The 15,679-nt window shown below is 37.9% G+C and overlaps 1 protein-coding gene across 1 annotated transcript; it reads right to left on the reverse strand.

Moving 5' to 3' along the window:
• Nucleotides 1–473: 473 nt before the first annotated feature.
• On the reverse strand, nucleotides 474–12,378 carry LOC134851233 (uncharacterized). The gene is made up of 10 exons (XM_063867228.1): nucleotides 12,102–12,378; nucleotides 11,671–11,816; nucleotides 11,304–11,435; nucleotides 10,614–10,845; nucleotides 10,103–10,222; nucleotides 9,049–9,213; nucleotides 5,440–5,578; nucleotides 4,976–5,097; nucleotides 1,221–1,412; nucleotides 474–969 (listed from the first exon to the last, which is right to left on the reverse strand). The coding sequence occupies exons 1-10, from the start codon at nucleotides 12,172–12,174 to the stop codon at nucleotides 521–523; spliced, it is 1,770 nt and encodes a 589-aa protein (XP_063723298.1). The 5' UTR covers nucleotides 12,175–12,378; the 3' UTR covers nucleotides 474–520.
• Between the last annotated feature and the right edge of the window lie 3,301 nt (nucleotides 12,379–15,679).

A 15,679-nucleotide genomic window follows, 5' to 3' on the forward strand; every position in this document is an offset into this window, starting at 1 on the left:
AAATTTCCATATAACGAGCATTACTCGATCGTGTTACTCGCTCGAATTTAGATTTTTAGATTAACAAACTTGATTTTACAATAAAAATAGAAATGTTGTCGATCATGTCTAGCTTACTAAATTTTTGCGCGATCGTATAGTTATCGAATCAAACCACCCACTGATAACGACACTTATTTGAAGAAAATTATTTTTTTATTGAAAATGAATAGAACATTGTGTGTCACTTGCACAGCATCCGGCTATCCTTGATAGGTATCGATTTGCTTGGATTTTTTTTCAAATGATCAGTGGATTAGGTTTTTTATGGGCAGAGTACATCCAAACAAGTTTATAATTAGTGTTTATGTTACACAATTTATGGTTTTAAGATCGTTTTCAAGTAAAAATAGGACCTATTTGACCAATACAAGAAATTAAAAAAGAATATTTATTAAACAATTTTATGAATGTTTTTCAAAAATTACCTTATTTTTTTTACATTTCATAAGCTATTGGTAAGAATTCATAAGAATTACAGTTACTTTAAAGGAGCAATGGCAAACCGTACAATTGTGTCTCTGACTAAGCTAATGAAAGTCTCAGCGTCCGTATGGTGAGTTATGTGATCAAAATAGCACATATTCCAAATCAACTGGCCATTAATTGTAGCCACATAATTCATAAAAATGTTTCCCAACACTGTTCCGGAAACTCCGAACTGAATATCTTCTAAGCAAACTCCGCCAGAGCTGGGATTCGAACATGTACTTATGTCGACGTTACCGAGGTTGGTAAGAAGTAAATGGTGGTACCGCCCAAAGCCCTCGGCGTCGTTCAAGGCCATTCGCATTAGAGTGGAAGCGGAATCTCGGTCGCAGAACAGTTTTTGTCTGAGGTTCCAACTGCGCAAAACTTCGCCAGACTTCATTCGTGATTCAATACTGAGAGATGCGAGACGAGCTTTGAACCAGAAATTTTTGAAAAGAGCTGAAACAAAAACGCCAATAGTCGTTTTCTCATTTCAAAAAAAAAAATTGGAAAAAGCGTTGCTTAAGATAAATGTTTGACTATTCTTTAAAATGCTTAGGTCAATTTACTTGACGTAAAAAATGTCGATGAATTTTTGGAAAATTTTGAGAAATCGTTCCGCACTCTGATCTAAGCTAGGGTTGAAGACGCAATTTTATGTTATACTTCTACTCTTTTGCAAAAAGGTGAATATGTATTGTTATGCTGACCCTTGTTATTGATCTTGCCAAGACTGCTCTTGACAGTGATTGTTGCGAGGGGTGTGGCACAGAACACTTGTCTCGCAAACTCCTCCGCCTCCTTGTCCCCCGTCCCCTTTCTACTGGCTTCCCTCACCATGTATTTCCTTAAATCCACTGTGACATCGGTGAGGATTTCAACATTCTGGACTAAGTTGCCGCCTGGAAAGTGCGTGAAAATGCGTGAGAATCACATGAGCCACAATATATCTTAGAAGACTGTTGAGAGATCAGAAAACAGCGTTAAATTTCGGTAATCATTCTTTTGAATTCTTATTAAAAGTAACCACTATCTATGACATGTCATATCCTTTTTTGATATGTAATTTTTCACATTTTTTAATTTTTGCGACTTAAGTCTGCTTCGAGAAGCTATTTTAAATCGAGCACAAAGTCGAAACACAGTCGATTCTGGCCGAGAGAGCCGAAGCATATGTCGAGCGCATTTGAAGCATAGTTGGAGCATGATAGAGACCATAGTTGACCTCAAACAAACTGTAAGTTAACTAAACCCGAAATATAGCCGAGTGAAGTCTAACGATAAATCAACTGCAGTTTGAAGAACCGAGAAATCCTTTTATCCCGAAGTGAATTCCTTGAATAAGAATCGACTTTAATTAAGTTTCATTGTAAGTTTCCACTAAAGTTTAAAAAAAATGATTATAATCATTTAAAATTGAATTATTATATTACTATTTTTCGAGGTTTAAAATCCATTACTAATCCATTAAAATGGATTTTATTTCATTTTTGTGGACACTGACAACGAAACTAAATTATGATCGATTTTTATTTTTTTTTGAGATGCAAATTTCAACGCGTATAAAGTTTTTTCTACAATTTAAACTGAAGATTCTGCGCATTTTTGATATTTTTATGACTTTTTTATGTTATCTAATCACTGAATTTTGTTTCTTTTAGCAGTTTTCCTAAACTATTCGAACTTTAGGGCGGGGAGGGGGAGGGGGTAAAATAGGAAGTGGACTGATCCCGTCTTCCATCAATCCATTAACCCCCCCCCCCCCCCCAACCTAGCGTTTGTACCCTTTGTAACCTTACTCCCGCCATCCCCCCAATTGAGCCATCCCCCCAATTGAACCACCCCCCCCCCCCCCCCTCCCCAACTGAATCAACATCAACCCTCCTCCCCCTCATGGACCCCAACTATACCAACCTCCCACACCCACCCTGCTTGAACCGGATCAGGTGGGGGGTTCGATATGGTTCAGGTGTGAAGAGGGGTGTCTCAGATGCGGGGTTGGGGGTTGGCGGTTCAGGTGATGGGTGGGGGGGGGGAGTTAATTCAGGTGTAGGGGAGTTGGTTCAAGTGCAGCGGGGGGGGGGGGGGTGTGTTCAGATGGGTTGTGGGGAGGGTGTTAAAGGTTCGGTGGGGGCAAGGGGTGTGGGTTGGTGGTTCAAGTGGGAAGGGGAGCAAAGGGTGCAAACGTTGGGATGGAGGTTGTAAGGAAGCAAAGGGTCGAAGTTAGAGGTGAGAGTTTAACGGAATCTGTTAGCAATTTGAGTTTAAGTTTAGAAATGGAGTATGCCGTACACTCGCTTTGCACAGTTGCCGCATGATAATTGCTGAAATTCTTGCAAAATTTTGCACGACTCAACACAAAAAATGTGAAAAAAATCCATTTTAATGTTTTTTTTTACTTAATATAAAACACAATATTATGGATCTCAAATAATTTATAGTATATTGCTTTTTTTGCTAAAAAATTGGACTTGTAACTTTTTAGCCCCATTTTGTTGTCTTAATTTTTCTTAAATGTTAGGCAAAAAATTTTTTGCGTAGAATTTTTTACCGTATGCACTGGATTTTTTGTTGTTCACCATCCCAAGCATAAGTTTTTGTAATTTCTTCGGAACAAAAACTGATGTATACTAACTATCAGACCAAATGACTCGCCTATTTTTAAGACACCGCTTTCAACTGTTATGAGATCGCAATGTACCGCGGGAAAAATGTCTAAAAATAGCCAAATTATCAACTTTCGAACGGCCATAATATAAAAAGACAAAAGATACTTTGTTGAGAGACAAAGTACCTGTATGTCTTCCTTTCAAGTTATTGCCGTTTGAAAAATACTAATTTGCCATTTGTGGACATCACTCGACTAGTTAACCCACGATTCATTGCGTTCCCATAACAATTGAAAGCCGTGTAACAAATTTAGACGATTGATTTGGTCTGATAATTAGTATAAGAGGTGCTAAATAATTCCCTAATCACTTAACATAGCTGTGGGTGGATAAAATGAAAAAAAAAATCAGGGAGTCACCTTGGTTTACAATCTTAGAAAATATTGGCCTGAAAAATTGCAGAAAAAAATCTATTGTCTTACATGTGTACAAGGATAGAAAACAGTTTTGTTAGTTGTATACGGGTAATTTTTAGTTTTTGTTCCAAAAAAGTGCAATTAATAAGGCATTACAGGCATGTTTTTTTCAGTCATGTTTTGATTTTTTAAGTATAGGTTTTCGGCAGACGCTTTTTATACAATCAGGCATTTTTTGTTGTCCGTAGCTCAAATGAGGAAAAACTTTGCCTGTGATCTTTTTTGAGTCAATATGTGAAAAATTATCAATACTTGATAAACAAACAGTGCTGATTTAAGTTAGAAAAAACGAAAACATATAATTGGGATGGTTTTTATTCAATCAATTTTTGACTTGATAAGTATAGGTTTTCGACAGACGTTTTTTATACAACCAGAAAATTATTGTTGTCTCGTAGCTCAAATGAAGAAAACTTCTGCCTTTGTTAAAATTTGAAAAATTATTGGGGTTTGAAAATTGCCATTTTGGCGAATATGTTACACACATTTAGTACGCAACATACATACAGTGCTGGCTTAAAGTATTGGGAAAAAACAAATCAAACTTGAAATAAAAAAATGCTATATTCTCAAATTAGGCTGGTTTCACGCTGAAACTACATTATTACAACCTGCTTAGAAATTAAATTATTTCAAGCTAAATTTGAGGAATCCATCTATATTTCAAGCTAAATTATATGATCTTTTTCAGGTACCACAAATAATGATTGGTCTGGGTCGAATGCTATATGATATTAAAGCCCTTTCAAGTTTCCAAAAAAAAATCCCAGTGTCGAAAAAAACCGTTTTGAACTTTTTTGATTTGTCGTCTTAAATCGAGCGAATGAAGCAAGCGAGCAGACTTACGACAGCTGGATTATGCCTAGTTTAAGACCTTAAAACTTAATTTTACGCAAAAAAAACTAGTTTTTGGAGTTTCGTAGCTTCATTTTTGGACCAAAAACTTTAAAAAAAAAGCAATAGTTTACTATTAAATTTTTTAGTTTTTCGAGTCATTTTTCTAAATTACTAATATTACTATTATTGTATAATATGCCTCAATTATATTTTTATAAAAGATTCTTTTATCTCACCAAGGAGAAAAAACTACACTAATTTGGAAAAATAAACTTTCTAAATCGGAACATTCTGTGCTACTTGCACAGTAACCGGCTATCCTTGTTTTTGTTGTCATTGAATTTATTAACCGAACGCTAGCCATTCAATCGCTGAAAATAGTCATGTCAAAAACATCCGACAAAATTTCTACAAACTGGGAAAATCCTTTGTTTTTCAATACCGATCGAAGCCCAACTGAATTGGTTTTAAAGCAAAATTTAGTTTGACATGGAATGTACAAATAAAACCAAATCTGGCTTTGAGATTGGACTCTTCTCTTACCCTGGACGAGGCTGGACATGGCCAGACTGGCTGCAGTTAAAAGTGCGGCAGTGACTGAACAACTCTGCTGTTTGCACCTTCGCAGGAAGTACGCAGTCTCCTTCTGCGACAACTTCAGTACCCTACGAAACAAAAATTGAGATGAATACAGCAAATTGAATTTGGTTACAATTAAAAGTGTTCTGTTAAAGGGTTCTCATATTTTAAGTTAGCGTTCAAACTATAGAAACCACTGACATAAATATCTTTGTCAAGATCTTGGCAAGTGCAATGCTATCTCGTCAAAATCTTGAATTATTTCGGCAAAATCTTCATTTTTGATATGTTTTTGGGCGTCGAGATAGATGGGAAGGAACATTGGATAATGCTACTGCGACAACAAGGATCTTTGAAAGAGCTTCTAAAACTTTCGAAACGAAAGCCAATTGTATCAGCTTTAATCTTAATTGTTCGTCGGCGCTTACTTGACTACTGTTTCTCGTTTCTCCAACTCAGGTAGAGCACACACCGAGGACTGGGAACTTGGGTGGGAGGAAGTCTGAAAAGAAGAGACGCCCCCACTGCTCACCGCACCATTCTCCTCATGAGTATCATCCTCAGCACCTATTGAAGTTAAGATATATTTTATCCGAACACCGAGCGAATATGGATTTTAATCGATCATAATGATTTCTGAGACTAAAATAATTCATTATAAACCGTTACAGATATAAAAATGCTGACTACAAAATCGATTATATTGTCATTTTAATCGATTTTTAAAAAAATAATAATAATTCACCATAATACCGTACTGGAGTTTCATGGATAATAATCGGTTATACTGTTTTTCCTTGCAGTCTCTATAAAATTTCAAAAAATATATTATAATTGATTAAAAATGGCTTATACTTTATTTTTTGTCCTACAATAAAATCCTCCTTAATCAAATATAATGAATTATAATTGATTATAATCAATAATAAAGAACTATAATCAGGGGCGGAATTAGGGAGGGGGGGGGGGGTTGGAGGATTTGACCCTTTGAACTATTTTGAGATATCCATTTTTGGCTGACGGAACCCAGAATTTTTCTAAAGGCGTTTTCGATGCCAATGTATACTATGTCAACAATGTCAACAAAAACAATGTCAACAAAATTGGGTGAAAATTTTCAAAAAAATGCCCAAAAACGCCTTTTTCGGCCTGTTTTTCCCATTTATGCCTGCGGCGCAAAAAAAATTGGCCAAAACGGGGTCTTTTTAGTGCATTGGGAGAACTAGGAGAATCAATTTGGAAGACCTATAAAAAATGAGAATCAACTTGGACGACCTAAAATTGAAACTCCACCCATCCCCTCGAGAAAATCCTGGATCCGCCCCTGATTATAAACCATTTTTTGTACATTTTTCGGAAAACTTCAAATAAAGTGCAGCATATTCCAAGCTTAACAGTTTTTTTTGGCTTGATGCTTATCGTGTTTTCAAATTTTTGTTTCACAATTTTTCTTATGAATTGTTATTGTGTCGTTTTTTGCTGGTCTTTATTTTCCCCGAATCCAAATTACCTCCCTTTGTCGACTCCACAGTATACACCCGTCCCCCACCCTCCCTCGCATAAACCTCCTTGCTGGGGTTAACTTGGGGGGGGGATGAGGAGGGGAAATGGGGGGAGGGTAAACTGGTGGGTAGACATGGACGGTAAATTGGTGGAGGGGGTTGCAAACTGTATGACTGTATGGGGGGTTTAGTTAGAATGGGGGGCAACTATGGGGGGTTGAGGGTGCACCTGTACGGAGAAAATGCGGGGTAGGGGATTAACTAGGCGTTAAAAAACTGTGTAGGTTCAGGAATCGAGTAGGCCGTGAGTGGAGGCGGAGCAATAAGCAGAATGGTCCAAGTGCAGAATGGGTCCAAGAGCAGAAAAACAGAAAAATATTGACTTGTATTGTTTTATACGGGCTAATTGATAAAACGATTATTAGAATCGTCAAAAGAAAAAACAAGAACACGAATAAAATTTGCATGAATTGACTAATGTCATTAAGTTTTTGGTTAAATTTTTTAAAAAATTCTTGATTAAATTGCTCAAATTATGCATGAAATGTTCATTGCTTTGCTATTATTGACGTTTCTGATAACTAATTTGCCGATTAGCTTAAAGAAGTTGATATTTTTCTGTTTTTCACCTCTTGGACCCATTCTGCTCTTAGACCATTCTGCTTATTGACTGGCCACCGCCGTGAGTATAGCAGAAGTTGTTAAAAGTTTTGCATTAATTTTGCAATAAAGTAAAGAAATTATAATCCACTATGATCTGCTATAATGGAATTTGTTGATTTTTCCAGAAATAGTCGATTATAATGACAATATAATCGAGTTTGTATCTAAGTTTGAAACACCACAGCCTACCAACCCCCGCCCCTACATCAACTTTACCTAACCCATTTAAGTTTTTTTAGGGCGCAGTTCATGGTTGAACGGGGGGTAATGGTTGAGTTGATTGCAAGTTCAACCAATGGAATCCACCGTTGACTCGCTCGTCATGATCAAGCATTAGCCCCATTTGAAGGTTTGGGAAAGGGGGGTGGGGATTTTTGGGTGAATGGCGATTTTCGATCTAGAAAATTGTATTAAAAGTTAAACTGCCATGAATCAAGAATTGAAAAGGTAGAAAAAATAAATATGTTAAATCAATTTTAAAAATGTTATACTTGCTAACTATTGATAGAGAAATTTTAAACATCCTTGCTGGGGTTGACTTTGGGGGGGATGAGCAGGGGAAATGGGGGAGGGTAAACTGGTGGGTAGACATGGACGGTAAATTGGTGGAGGGGGTTCTAAACTGGGTGGGGGCTTAGTTATGATGGGGGGTCAACTATGGGGGGTTGAGGGTACACCTGTACGGAGAAAATGCGGGGTAGGGGATTAACTAGGCGTTAAAAAACTGTGTAGGTTCAGGAATCGAGTAGGCCGTGAGTGGAGGCGGAGCAATAAGCAGAATGGTCCAAGTGCAGAATGGGTCCAAGAGCAGAAAAATTGAAAAATATTGACTTGTATTGTTTTATACGGGCTAATTGATAAAACAATTATTAGAATCGTCAAAAGAAAAAACAAGAACACGAATAAATTTTGCATGAATTGACTAATGTCATTAAGTTTTTTGATTAAATTTTTTAAAAAATTCTTGATTAAATTGCTCAAATTATGCATGAAATGTTCATTGCTTTGCTATTATTGACGTTTCTGATAACTAATTTGCCGATTAGCTTATAGAAGTTGATATTTTTCTGTTTTTCTGCTCTTGGACCCATTCCGCTCTTAGACCATTCTGCTTTTTGACTGGCCACCGCCGTGAGTATAGCAGAAATTGTTAAAAGTTTTGCAATAATTTTGCAAAAAAGTACAGAAATTATAATCCACTATGATCTGCTATTATGGAATTTTTTGATTTTTCCAGAAATAGTCGATTATAATGACAATATAATCGCGTTCGTATCTAAATTTGCAACACCACAGCTTACCAACCCCCGCCCCTACATCAACTTTACCTAACCCACTTAAGTTTTTTTAGGGCGCAGTTCATGGTTGAACGGGGGGTAATGGTTGAGTTGATTGCAAGTTCAACCAATGGAATCCATTGTTAACTCGCTCGTCATGATCAAGCATTAGCCCCATTTGAAGGTTTGGGAAAGGGGGGGTGGGGATTTTTGGGTGAATGGCGATTTTGGATTTAGAAAATTGAATTAAAAGTTAAACTGCCATGAATCAAGAATTGAAAAGGTAGAAAAAATAAATATGTAAAATCAATTTTAAAAATGTTATACTTGGTAACTATTGATAGAGAAAATTTTCAAGAGAATTCAATTTCTATCCTGAAGTTTAGGAGTCAAAGTAGTGCTGAATGTTTTGATGTTAGTGTCCCAAACGAACATTTCGAGACAATGCTGTCCTCGAGTTTTCGTATGGCCTCTTTTAAAATTTCTACCACATTTAGAAAACTGGCATTACATTCAACAGCAAACCAAAGTAGCAAAAATAGTACTTTACTAAGACTCAAAATCCGTAAAATTTAAATTATGAAGAGAAACTTGCCTTCTTCGGGAATGATGGGAGGCGGGAATGCTTTGAGGTATTTCCTCATGGACCCGATGTATGTCCATGGTTTGAGGCGTGTCCTGATTATGGCTTTTATAGCCACATCTGATATCTGCTCAACTGGCCATGGCAAGTACGTGAAGGCCACTTGCTTCTCGATAGCTAAAATAGACTTTTAATAATGCAATATTTATAAACCCTCAATAAAAACTTCATAAGGTAACCAGTTGAATGAGGTATATGAGAGAGTTATTTGTATGCACAAGATAATCAGATCAATTAGATCAATTCAAATTCAAAATTGCGCAGAAAAATGCTAATCTCTCTGATTCGAGTTCTTGTGGTTATTCAAAAGACTTAATAAATTAAACGAACAATGTATCAACTATCAAATCAGGGGCGCATTGGGGCGGACGCTTTCCTTTTCTCAGAGATTCAACGCCCTCGCCAACCAAAGGGACATACTTTGGTATTATTTTATGACATCCATTTTCAGCCGATTAAAATATTTCAAACTCTGAAATTTTTGAAGGCGTCTTTGGCGCCAATATATACTAGTTTTGAAAAAGGCGGGCGAAGAAAAAACTCAATTTTTTGGTCACCGTTTTTAAAAACGTCCTAAAAACGGCATTTTGAACTGTTTTTTTTTCTTCAAAAATTAGCGTGCGGCGCTCAAAATAGAGTCTTTATAGTGTGCCGCGAGCGTTGGGAAAACCAATCAGGTCGACCTAAAAAAAATTGTCGGCAAAACTTAAGAGAATATTTTGAAAAACCGCCCCCATGAAAAATTTCTAGATCCGACCCTGTATGGAATCAAATTAATGGCTTTTAAAAAAAAAATTTATCGAAAAAAAATGTTTTTTTTTTGGTTAAAAAAATGTTTTGGCAGAAAATCAATTATTAAAAACTTGTCCACGTTTAAAATCACACCAAAAATGATCAAACGAAAAAATTAATAACCATAATTTTCTCGGCTTTGGGTTCCACTGTCTAAATGTTAGTTCAATATCGACCACATTCGTGACTAGTAATATCTTGAATTGTGTCTAACGTGGTGGTATGGATGATGAGGATGAGATGCTAGATATGTTTCCATTAAGGGAGGCCAGAAGATGTTGCAGCAGAATGGCAGTCGAAGTCCCATCCACTATGCAATGGCTGAAGCAGATACCTGCAACGTCAATGCATTGTCATTACTTTTGTCCAAAAAAATTGAAGGATGTTTTTCTGAATTTATCGCCTCAAAATCGAGAAAGTTTTTAAGATTTTTTCTCACTTTGGCGTCGGCGATTTTATCTTAGAGAGAGTTTTGCAGAACTGAAAATTCTAAACTTTGGTCCAAAATGGATTTAAAAAAATTGTAAAATGAAACGTTAAGGCTCAAATATAGATTTTAAAAATCAAACGCTGAATTTTGCAGTTCTGGGAGCCTAAAACAAAAAATCTTTCTACATCTTTTTTCTGTTATTAATAATATTACGATAATTTTACGATATAACAACAGGCCTAGTTTCTGCAAGTTGGTTTTTTCAAATATTATCAACTTTTTCTCGGAAAATTACCCAGAGTGTAGTAGTGCATATTTCTATCAGAGTCATACTCATGTAATACATGCACTCTCCACAACACACTACTGCGACAGGACGAACTGGAGTTGCTATTGGCAGCAACTGTGTTCGGCTGTCTGGTCTGTCGGCTGAACGAGTGGTGCAGTAGTTCTGTAATGGAGGGGAAAGAGTGTTTGTCCCTGTGGAATCTGATCAGCTGCTTCAACACTTCTGGTGTACTCAGTTGCTGAAAGAAGTTTTGAATGAAACCAAGAAAACATGTTTGAGGGGGAGGATGTTAACTTGGTTCTAAGTTAGGAAGTTTCAGCAAATGGGCGGCGGCGGGGGCAGGATTGTAACTTGATCCGACAAAAGTTAGAGAAGGTAAAAGTTTTTAAGTCAGCGAAAGCTTGACAGAAATCTCGACAACTTTTTGCCACTGAATCTCCAAACTACTAATATTATTCGAGCTGATCTTGTACTAACTAAAGATATTTTTTTCTCAATTGTTAGTTTTGCTATGAGATGGTTTTAATTTCTTAGCATTATAAGATGGAATTATGCCTAGTTATCATAAAGAGCCCGTGAAATCCCTGTCATGCGCTTTTTAAATTTGAAAAACATCGATCAAGTTTTTCTCCATTTTGCGCAAGTTTCTGATTGTGTATCAAAAACAAATTTAAAAATCAGAACTTTTGCACTAACCTTGAAATACAACGTCTCATCTTTCATGTTCTCAGTAACTGCAGCAGAAGAAGTTTCACAGGGTCCAATGCCCATATTCAGAATAGGGTACGACTGGATGACATCAGCGAACTTGGTGCGCCAGGCACTGTTCTTCAAAGAAAAGTTTTGATAGTTTGCGCATAGTTCAGTTTTTGCTACAAGTGCCAAAAAAGATTATCAAGTTTGAAAAAAAAGTTAATAATCCTGTTTAGCTACTGGAAGCTCCTATAGCCATGGAATCATCCAAAGAGTTATTTATCCTTTGTTTTTACCTGGATGATATAACTAAGCCAAAACTCACCCATTTTGAAAATGAACATTATAAAGAAGGTTTTTAAAAGATTACCTTCAAGTCCTGCTGTGAGCTGAGTCTGACCACACAGCCTATGGTTCCGTCTGAGAACTCGGAATAGTAGTACATACCCAACTCCGCTTTGCCCAGTTTACGGATACATTTACGCTCACACCCACAATCAGGGTTCTCAATGGAAACTGAAAAAAATTACGAAATGAACAAAAAAACAAGGGTAGTAAATCCAACGATTCGAAAGAAATTTTGAGACTCAGATTAAATTAAAATCGAGAAAATTCAGAATCAAGGAGGAAAGTATGCAGAAGTGATTCGAAAAGTCGCTCTTTTTGTGTTTAAGACGCTGAAATTGTGCATGGAAGCATTTTTGTTGTTTCGAAAACTTGTTTTTATAAAGTTTACTAGCTTGATTTTAACAGTATGAGGAAAGATTCAATTTGAGAAGAATAAAAAAAAGTTTTTCTAACCACGGACATCTGAGATTGCTTTATAGGATGTGTTAACGCAGTAAGTGGCAAGAGCAGACGCTAAACCCGCCATGTCAAACGATCACATTTGATAACATGAATTTTCAAAACCAATGACAGATAGATTTTCCTCAGCTCTATTTTGGTCAACCAAGTTGAAACTTTGGACGCTCTATTTTGCAACAGACGTTTGAAATGTTTGAACTATTTGTGTTGAATGGTAGTTTATCGTTAGATCGCAAATAGTGTAGTGATAGAAAACAGAAGAAACACATCATGGCCTGAAAGCGTCCACAAAACATGAAGTTCAAATTGATAACCAACGCCAACTTTGTTTTATGGATGACAACATCACTCTTTGGGTCAATATTATGTGCTTTTGTTTACAATGAATGATTTAGTTTGATATGTGTGCCTTAGCTGAATACCCGTGTGATGTTCCTAAACTGCTTAGCGTGTTGAGGAATAAAAGTAAGAAAAGATAGTGTTAATTTACTGTTCTTGATATCGTTTCTTGTTAATGAAGTTAGTGACTGAGATTGGTTACTGTTTTATAGCATGAGATATGAAACACTGACCAATTCATCTATAACGTTTTAGCAACACCAAATGGCCTTGACCACTCTTATATAATAATAGCATAATGGATATAGTTAGCACATATGGTTACTGCAGATGCAGTAGCTAGCAAACTGTCCTCAAGGTTATGCACTGCGGATGCTGCAATATCACATTCCCCCAGGGACCAATAAAATTTTATCTAATGCATATAAAGTTTTATAAATAACAATACTACGAGTTTTCAGCTCAGTTTTTGTGGTACCATTGATGCATGAATGTTCTCTTTTGAGTTTTAACTATAAGTTTTTCTTTTCCATTTCTTTTTTCTTAATTTCTAACGACACTTTCCACTGCGTGCTCCATGGTTGTGTCGTATCCAGAGCGGCATAACCAAACTTCTTCCGAAATAAATGGCGTTCTAGAACCTTCAGTCGGGTTTCCATCGGATTGTTCTTGTCCGTTTTGACATTCGCCAGTCCGGATCGGTACTGCTCTAGGGCCATTTCATTAATGTCTGCATCTTCGTCCGCGCTAATGTATATAACCGAATGTTTGACTGGGCTGCCCAGTCTTTTTGGCCCCTGGTTTTTCGTGGTTCGCTTACTACGCCTGACGCTCGCACTTCCTTGATCGTCTACGACTGAGTCGTCCGAAATTCCTGGCGGAGATCCGTGTTCGCCTGTCGTTTCTGTTTGATTTTCCATTCTGGATTTAATAATTTCGTCCGCCGTTCTTTGCAGACCTCTAGTCAACACTTGATTGGCGAGGCTTTGCCATTCTTCGTCTCCCATATCTTGTTTTTGGAACGCATTCTAGATTGAGCTAGGTGACGTGTCCCTTGTTATGCGCTTCCTAGAGTGTCCACTTTTGGTGCCCGCACTGCCTGCACGATCAGCTTGATCCACATCTGATTGTTTTGGATCAGTGACTTCTTCTGCTGTTACAGTAGCTTTCTTTTTTTCTTTACTTTTGGGTTTAAGCGTTTGATCTCTTTTATCCCGCGATTCCCCTACCGGGTTTAGCGCCACCTGCTCTTGCATTTTCGGTCCCACTGTCTTTGGACCCCCGAGATTCGGCTTTGCTCGCTTATTGCTAGGTTGAGTCCCCCACCAACAGGTGTGTCCCGCGATGTTACGACAGTCTCGCTATCTTGAAACAGGTCTTTTGCCTGTTCCCGCGGTATATTCCAGTCCTCCTCTTCCGATATCGTGTCCTCCAATAGCTCGTCATCTTTCTTCTGGTGTTTGCTCTTTGGCTCCTCTAATGGACTTTTCGCCTTCTCCTTTTGGTTTGTCCCTTCCTTGGGTGTCTTCGTAAGGGAACCTAGTAACTTTACCAGATCACTTTTCCGGTATACTGCTCCTGCAGCTGTTGTCACTGTTTTTGGTGAATCGAAAGCAACCTTCCCCTTGAACGGTTTTGTCAGTGCCGCCCCACTTTTTAGCCTCTAACAGGTTCCGCAGAGTTCTTGCTCTGTTTCTCTCCTGTGTCGACATACTGGCCTGTTTGAAGAGGGGACTGACATCCCTGCTTTTCTGCCTTCAAACGGTGATTTCTGTATGGTTTTCTGTTTTATCCACCGCATGTCCCTAATGATCATACTGAGACATAGTTTAATTGATTTTACATTTTCTTCGAGTAGCATCACCCCCAAACGCCTTTTTATGGTTTGAATTGTTCTCTCGACTAAACCACACCCGCGATGGTCGCCCACCGGACAGAACTTTTGTTCTATATTATTTTCGAGACATAATTTTTTCATGGCTGTTCCTTTGAATCCGGAAAGATGGTCGGTTTTTATCGATTCTGGGATACCGTGTGTATCTATGTACGACCTTAGAAATTTTATAGTGGATTTTTCCACCGTTGATTTTGTTACTTTCACCGAAGGAAACTTCGAAAACCGATAAATCGCTGTCAGCAGGTAGATTTTCTTTCCTTTATAGTCTTCTAAAGTTCCCGCGTAATCTAACTGAACCTCCTGCCCTGATTGCGATAGCAGTGGCAGTGGTTGTGAAGAATTTTTTGGTAAAATATATTTTGCATTCTTACCATAACGTGTACATTCTCTACATTCCTCCGCTAGGTTCACGATATCCTTGTGCATGTGGGGCCACCACAAATAGTTGGACACGTCAATCATTGCCTCTTGCCCCGGATGTCCTCTATGAATGCGCTTCATAACTGCTTGACGCAGTTGAACTGGTACTGCTATCCTATTGTCTACCAGAATGCAGTCATCGGTTACTGAGAGTTGATTCCACAGCGGATTCGTGTATGGGCCCATAAGTTCAAATCCTGCCCGATCCTTCCTCTCTATTACGCGACGTAATCGGTCCATCCACACATCCTCCGAAATGAGTTCAGCCAACAGCGTTTTATCGAACAGTTTCAATAAACTGAAACTCTCGACGTCTCCCATGTCTGCCGCTGAGCTTTCCAACTGCGTTTGCCGTTTGTTAATCCTTCTCGAGGGTTGAACTTCGCTAACTTCTTTCCCAGATCGTCGTCCTCCGCTGTTAGATCCACTTCAATGATTAATTTAGTTGGTGAATCTCTTGGGCTGCTCGTGACCATTTGAGTGATCGCCTCTAGCTCTTTGATGTTTCTCGGCATCTCTTGATCTTTGCTGACCAGATCCCAAATGGATAGCAAGTTTTTTTGTTTCTTCCTTGTCTTGATCCCATATTACTGGTCGTGCAGCACAGCTGTCTTCCTCAAAGCTGTCTGACCCCGCTCTTTCTAGTGTTCCTCTTCTTATCCGACACGTTCGATGGAAGGTAGTCTCGGTTATTTCTGCTTCCGTTAACTTATCGCTCTCCTACTGTGTCCTACAGTCTCCGATCCTCACTGTCTTTTTCTTCATTTTTCCGTCCTCCATTTCTTCTGAGATTATTTTTCTGTTTTTGACTAAATTGACCGACTGAACTGCTCTATTGAAATTGACAAAAGCGTTCTGATTCAACACGTTATTAATAGGGAAAAATTTTGAATTGCCACAGTTCTCGTTCCGGTCG

Source organism: Symsagittifera roscoffensis, chromosome 7 (assembly GCF_963678635.1).
Source record: "Symsagittifera roscoffensis chromosome 7, txSymRosc1.1, whole genome shotgun sequence".
In the NCBI taxonomy this organism is placed as follows: domain Eukaryota; kingdom Metazoa; phylum Xenacoelomorpha; order Acoela; family Convolutidae; genus Symsagittifera; species Symsagittifera roscoffensis.

Coding starts and splice junctions, on each gene's coding strand:
- LOC134851233 (XM_063867228.1), bottom strand. CDS start 12,174: ATGGCGGGTTTAGCGTCTGCTCTTGCCACTTACTGCGTTAACACATCC. Junction 9,214..10,102: donor CTCATCATCCATACCACCAC/GTTAGACACAAT, acceptor AGTCTATTTTAG/CTATCGAGAAGCAAGTGGCC. Junction 5,579..9,048: donor TCCCATCATTCCCGAAGAAG/GCAAGTTTCTCT, acceptor TAACTTCAATAG/GTGCTGAGGATGATACTCAT.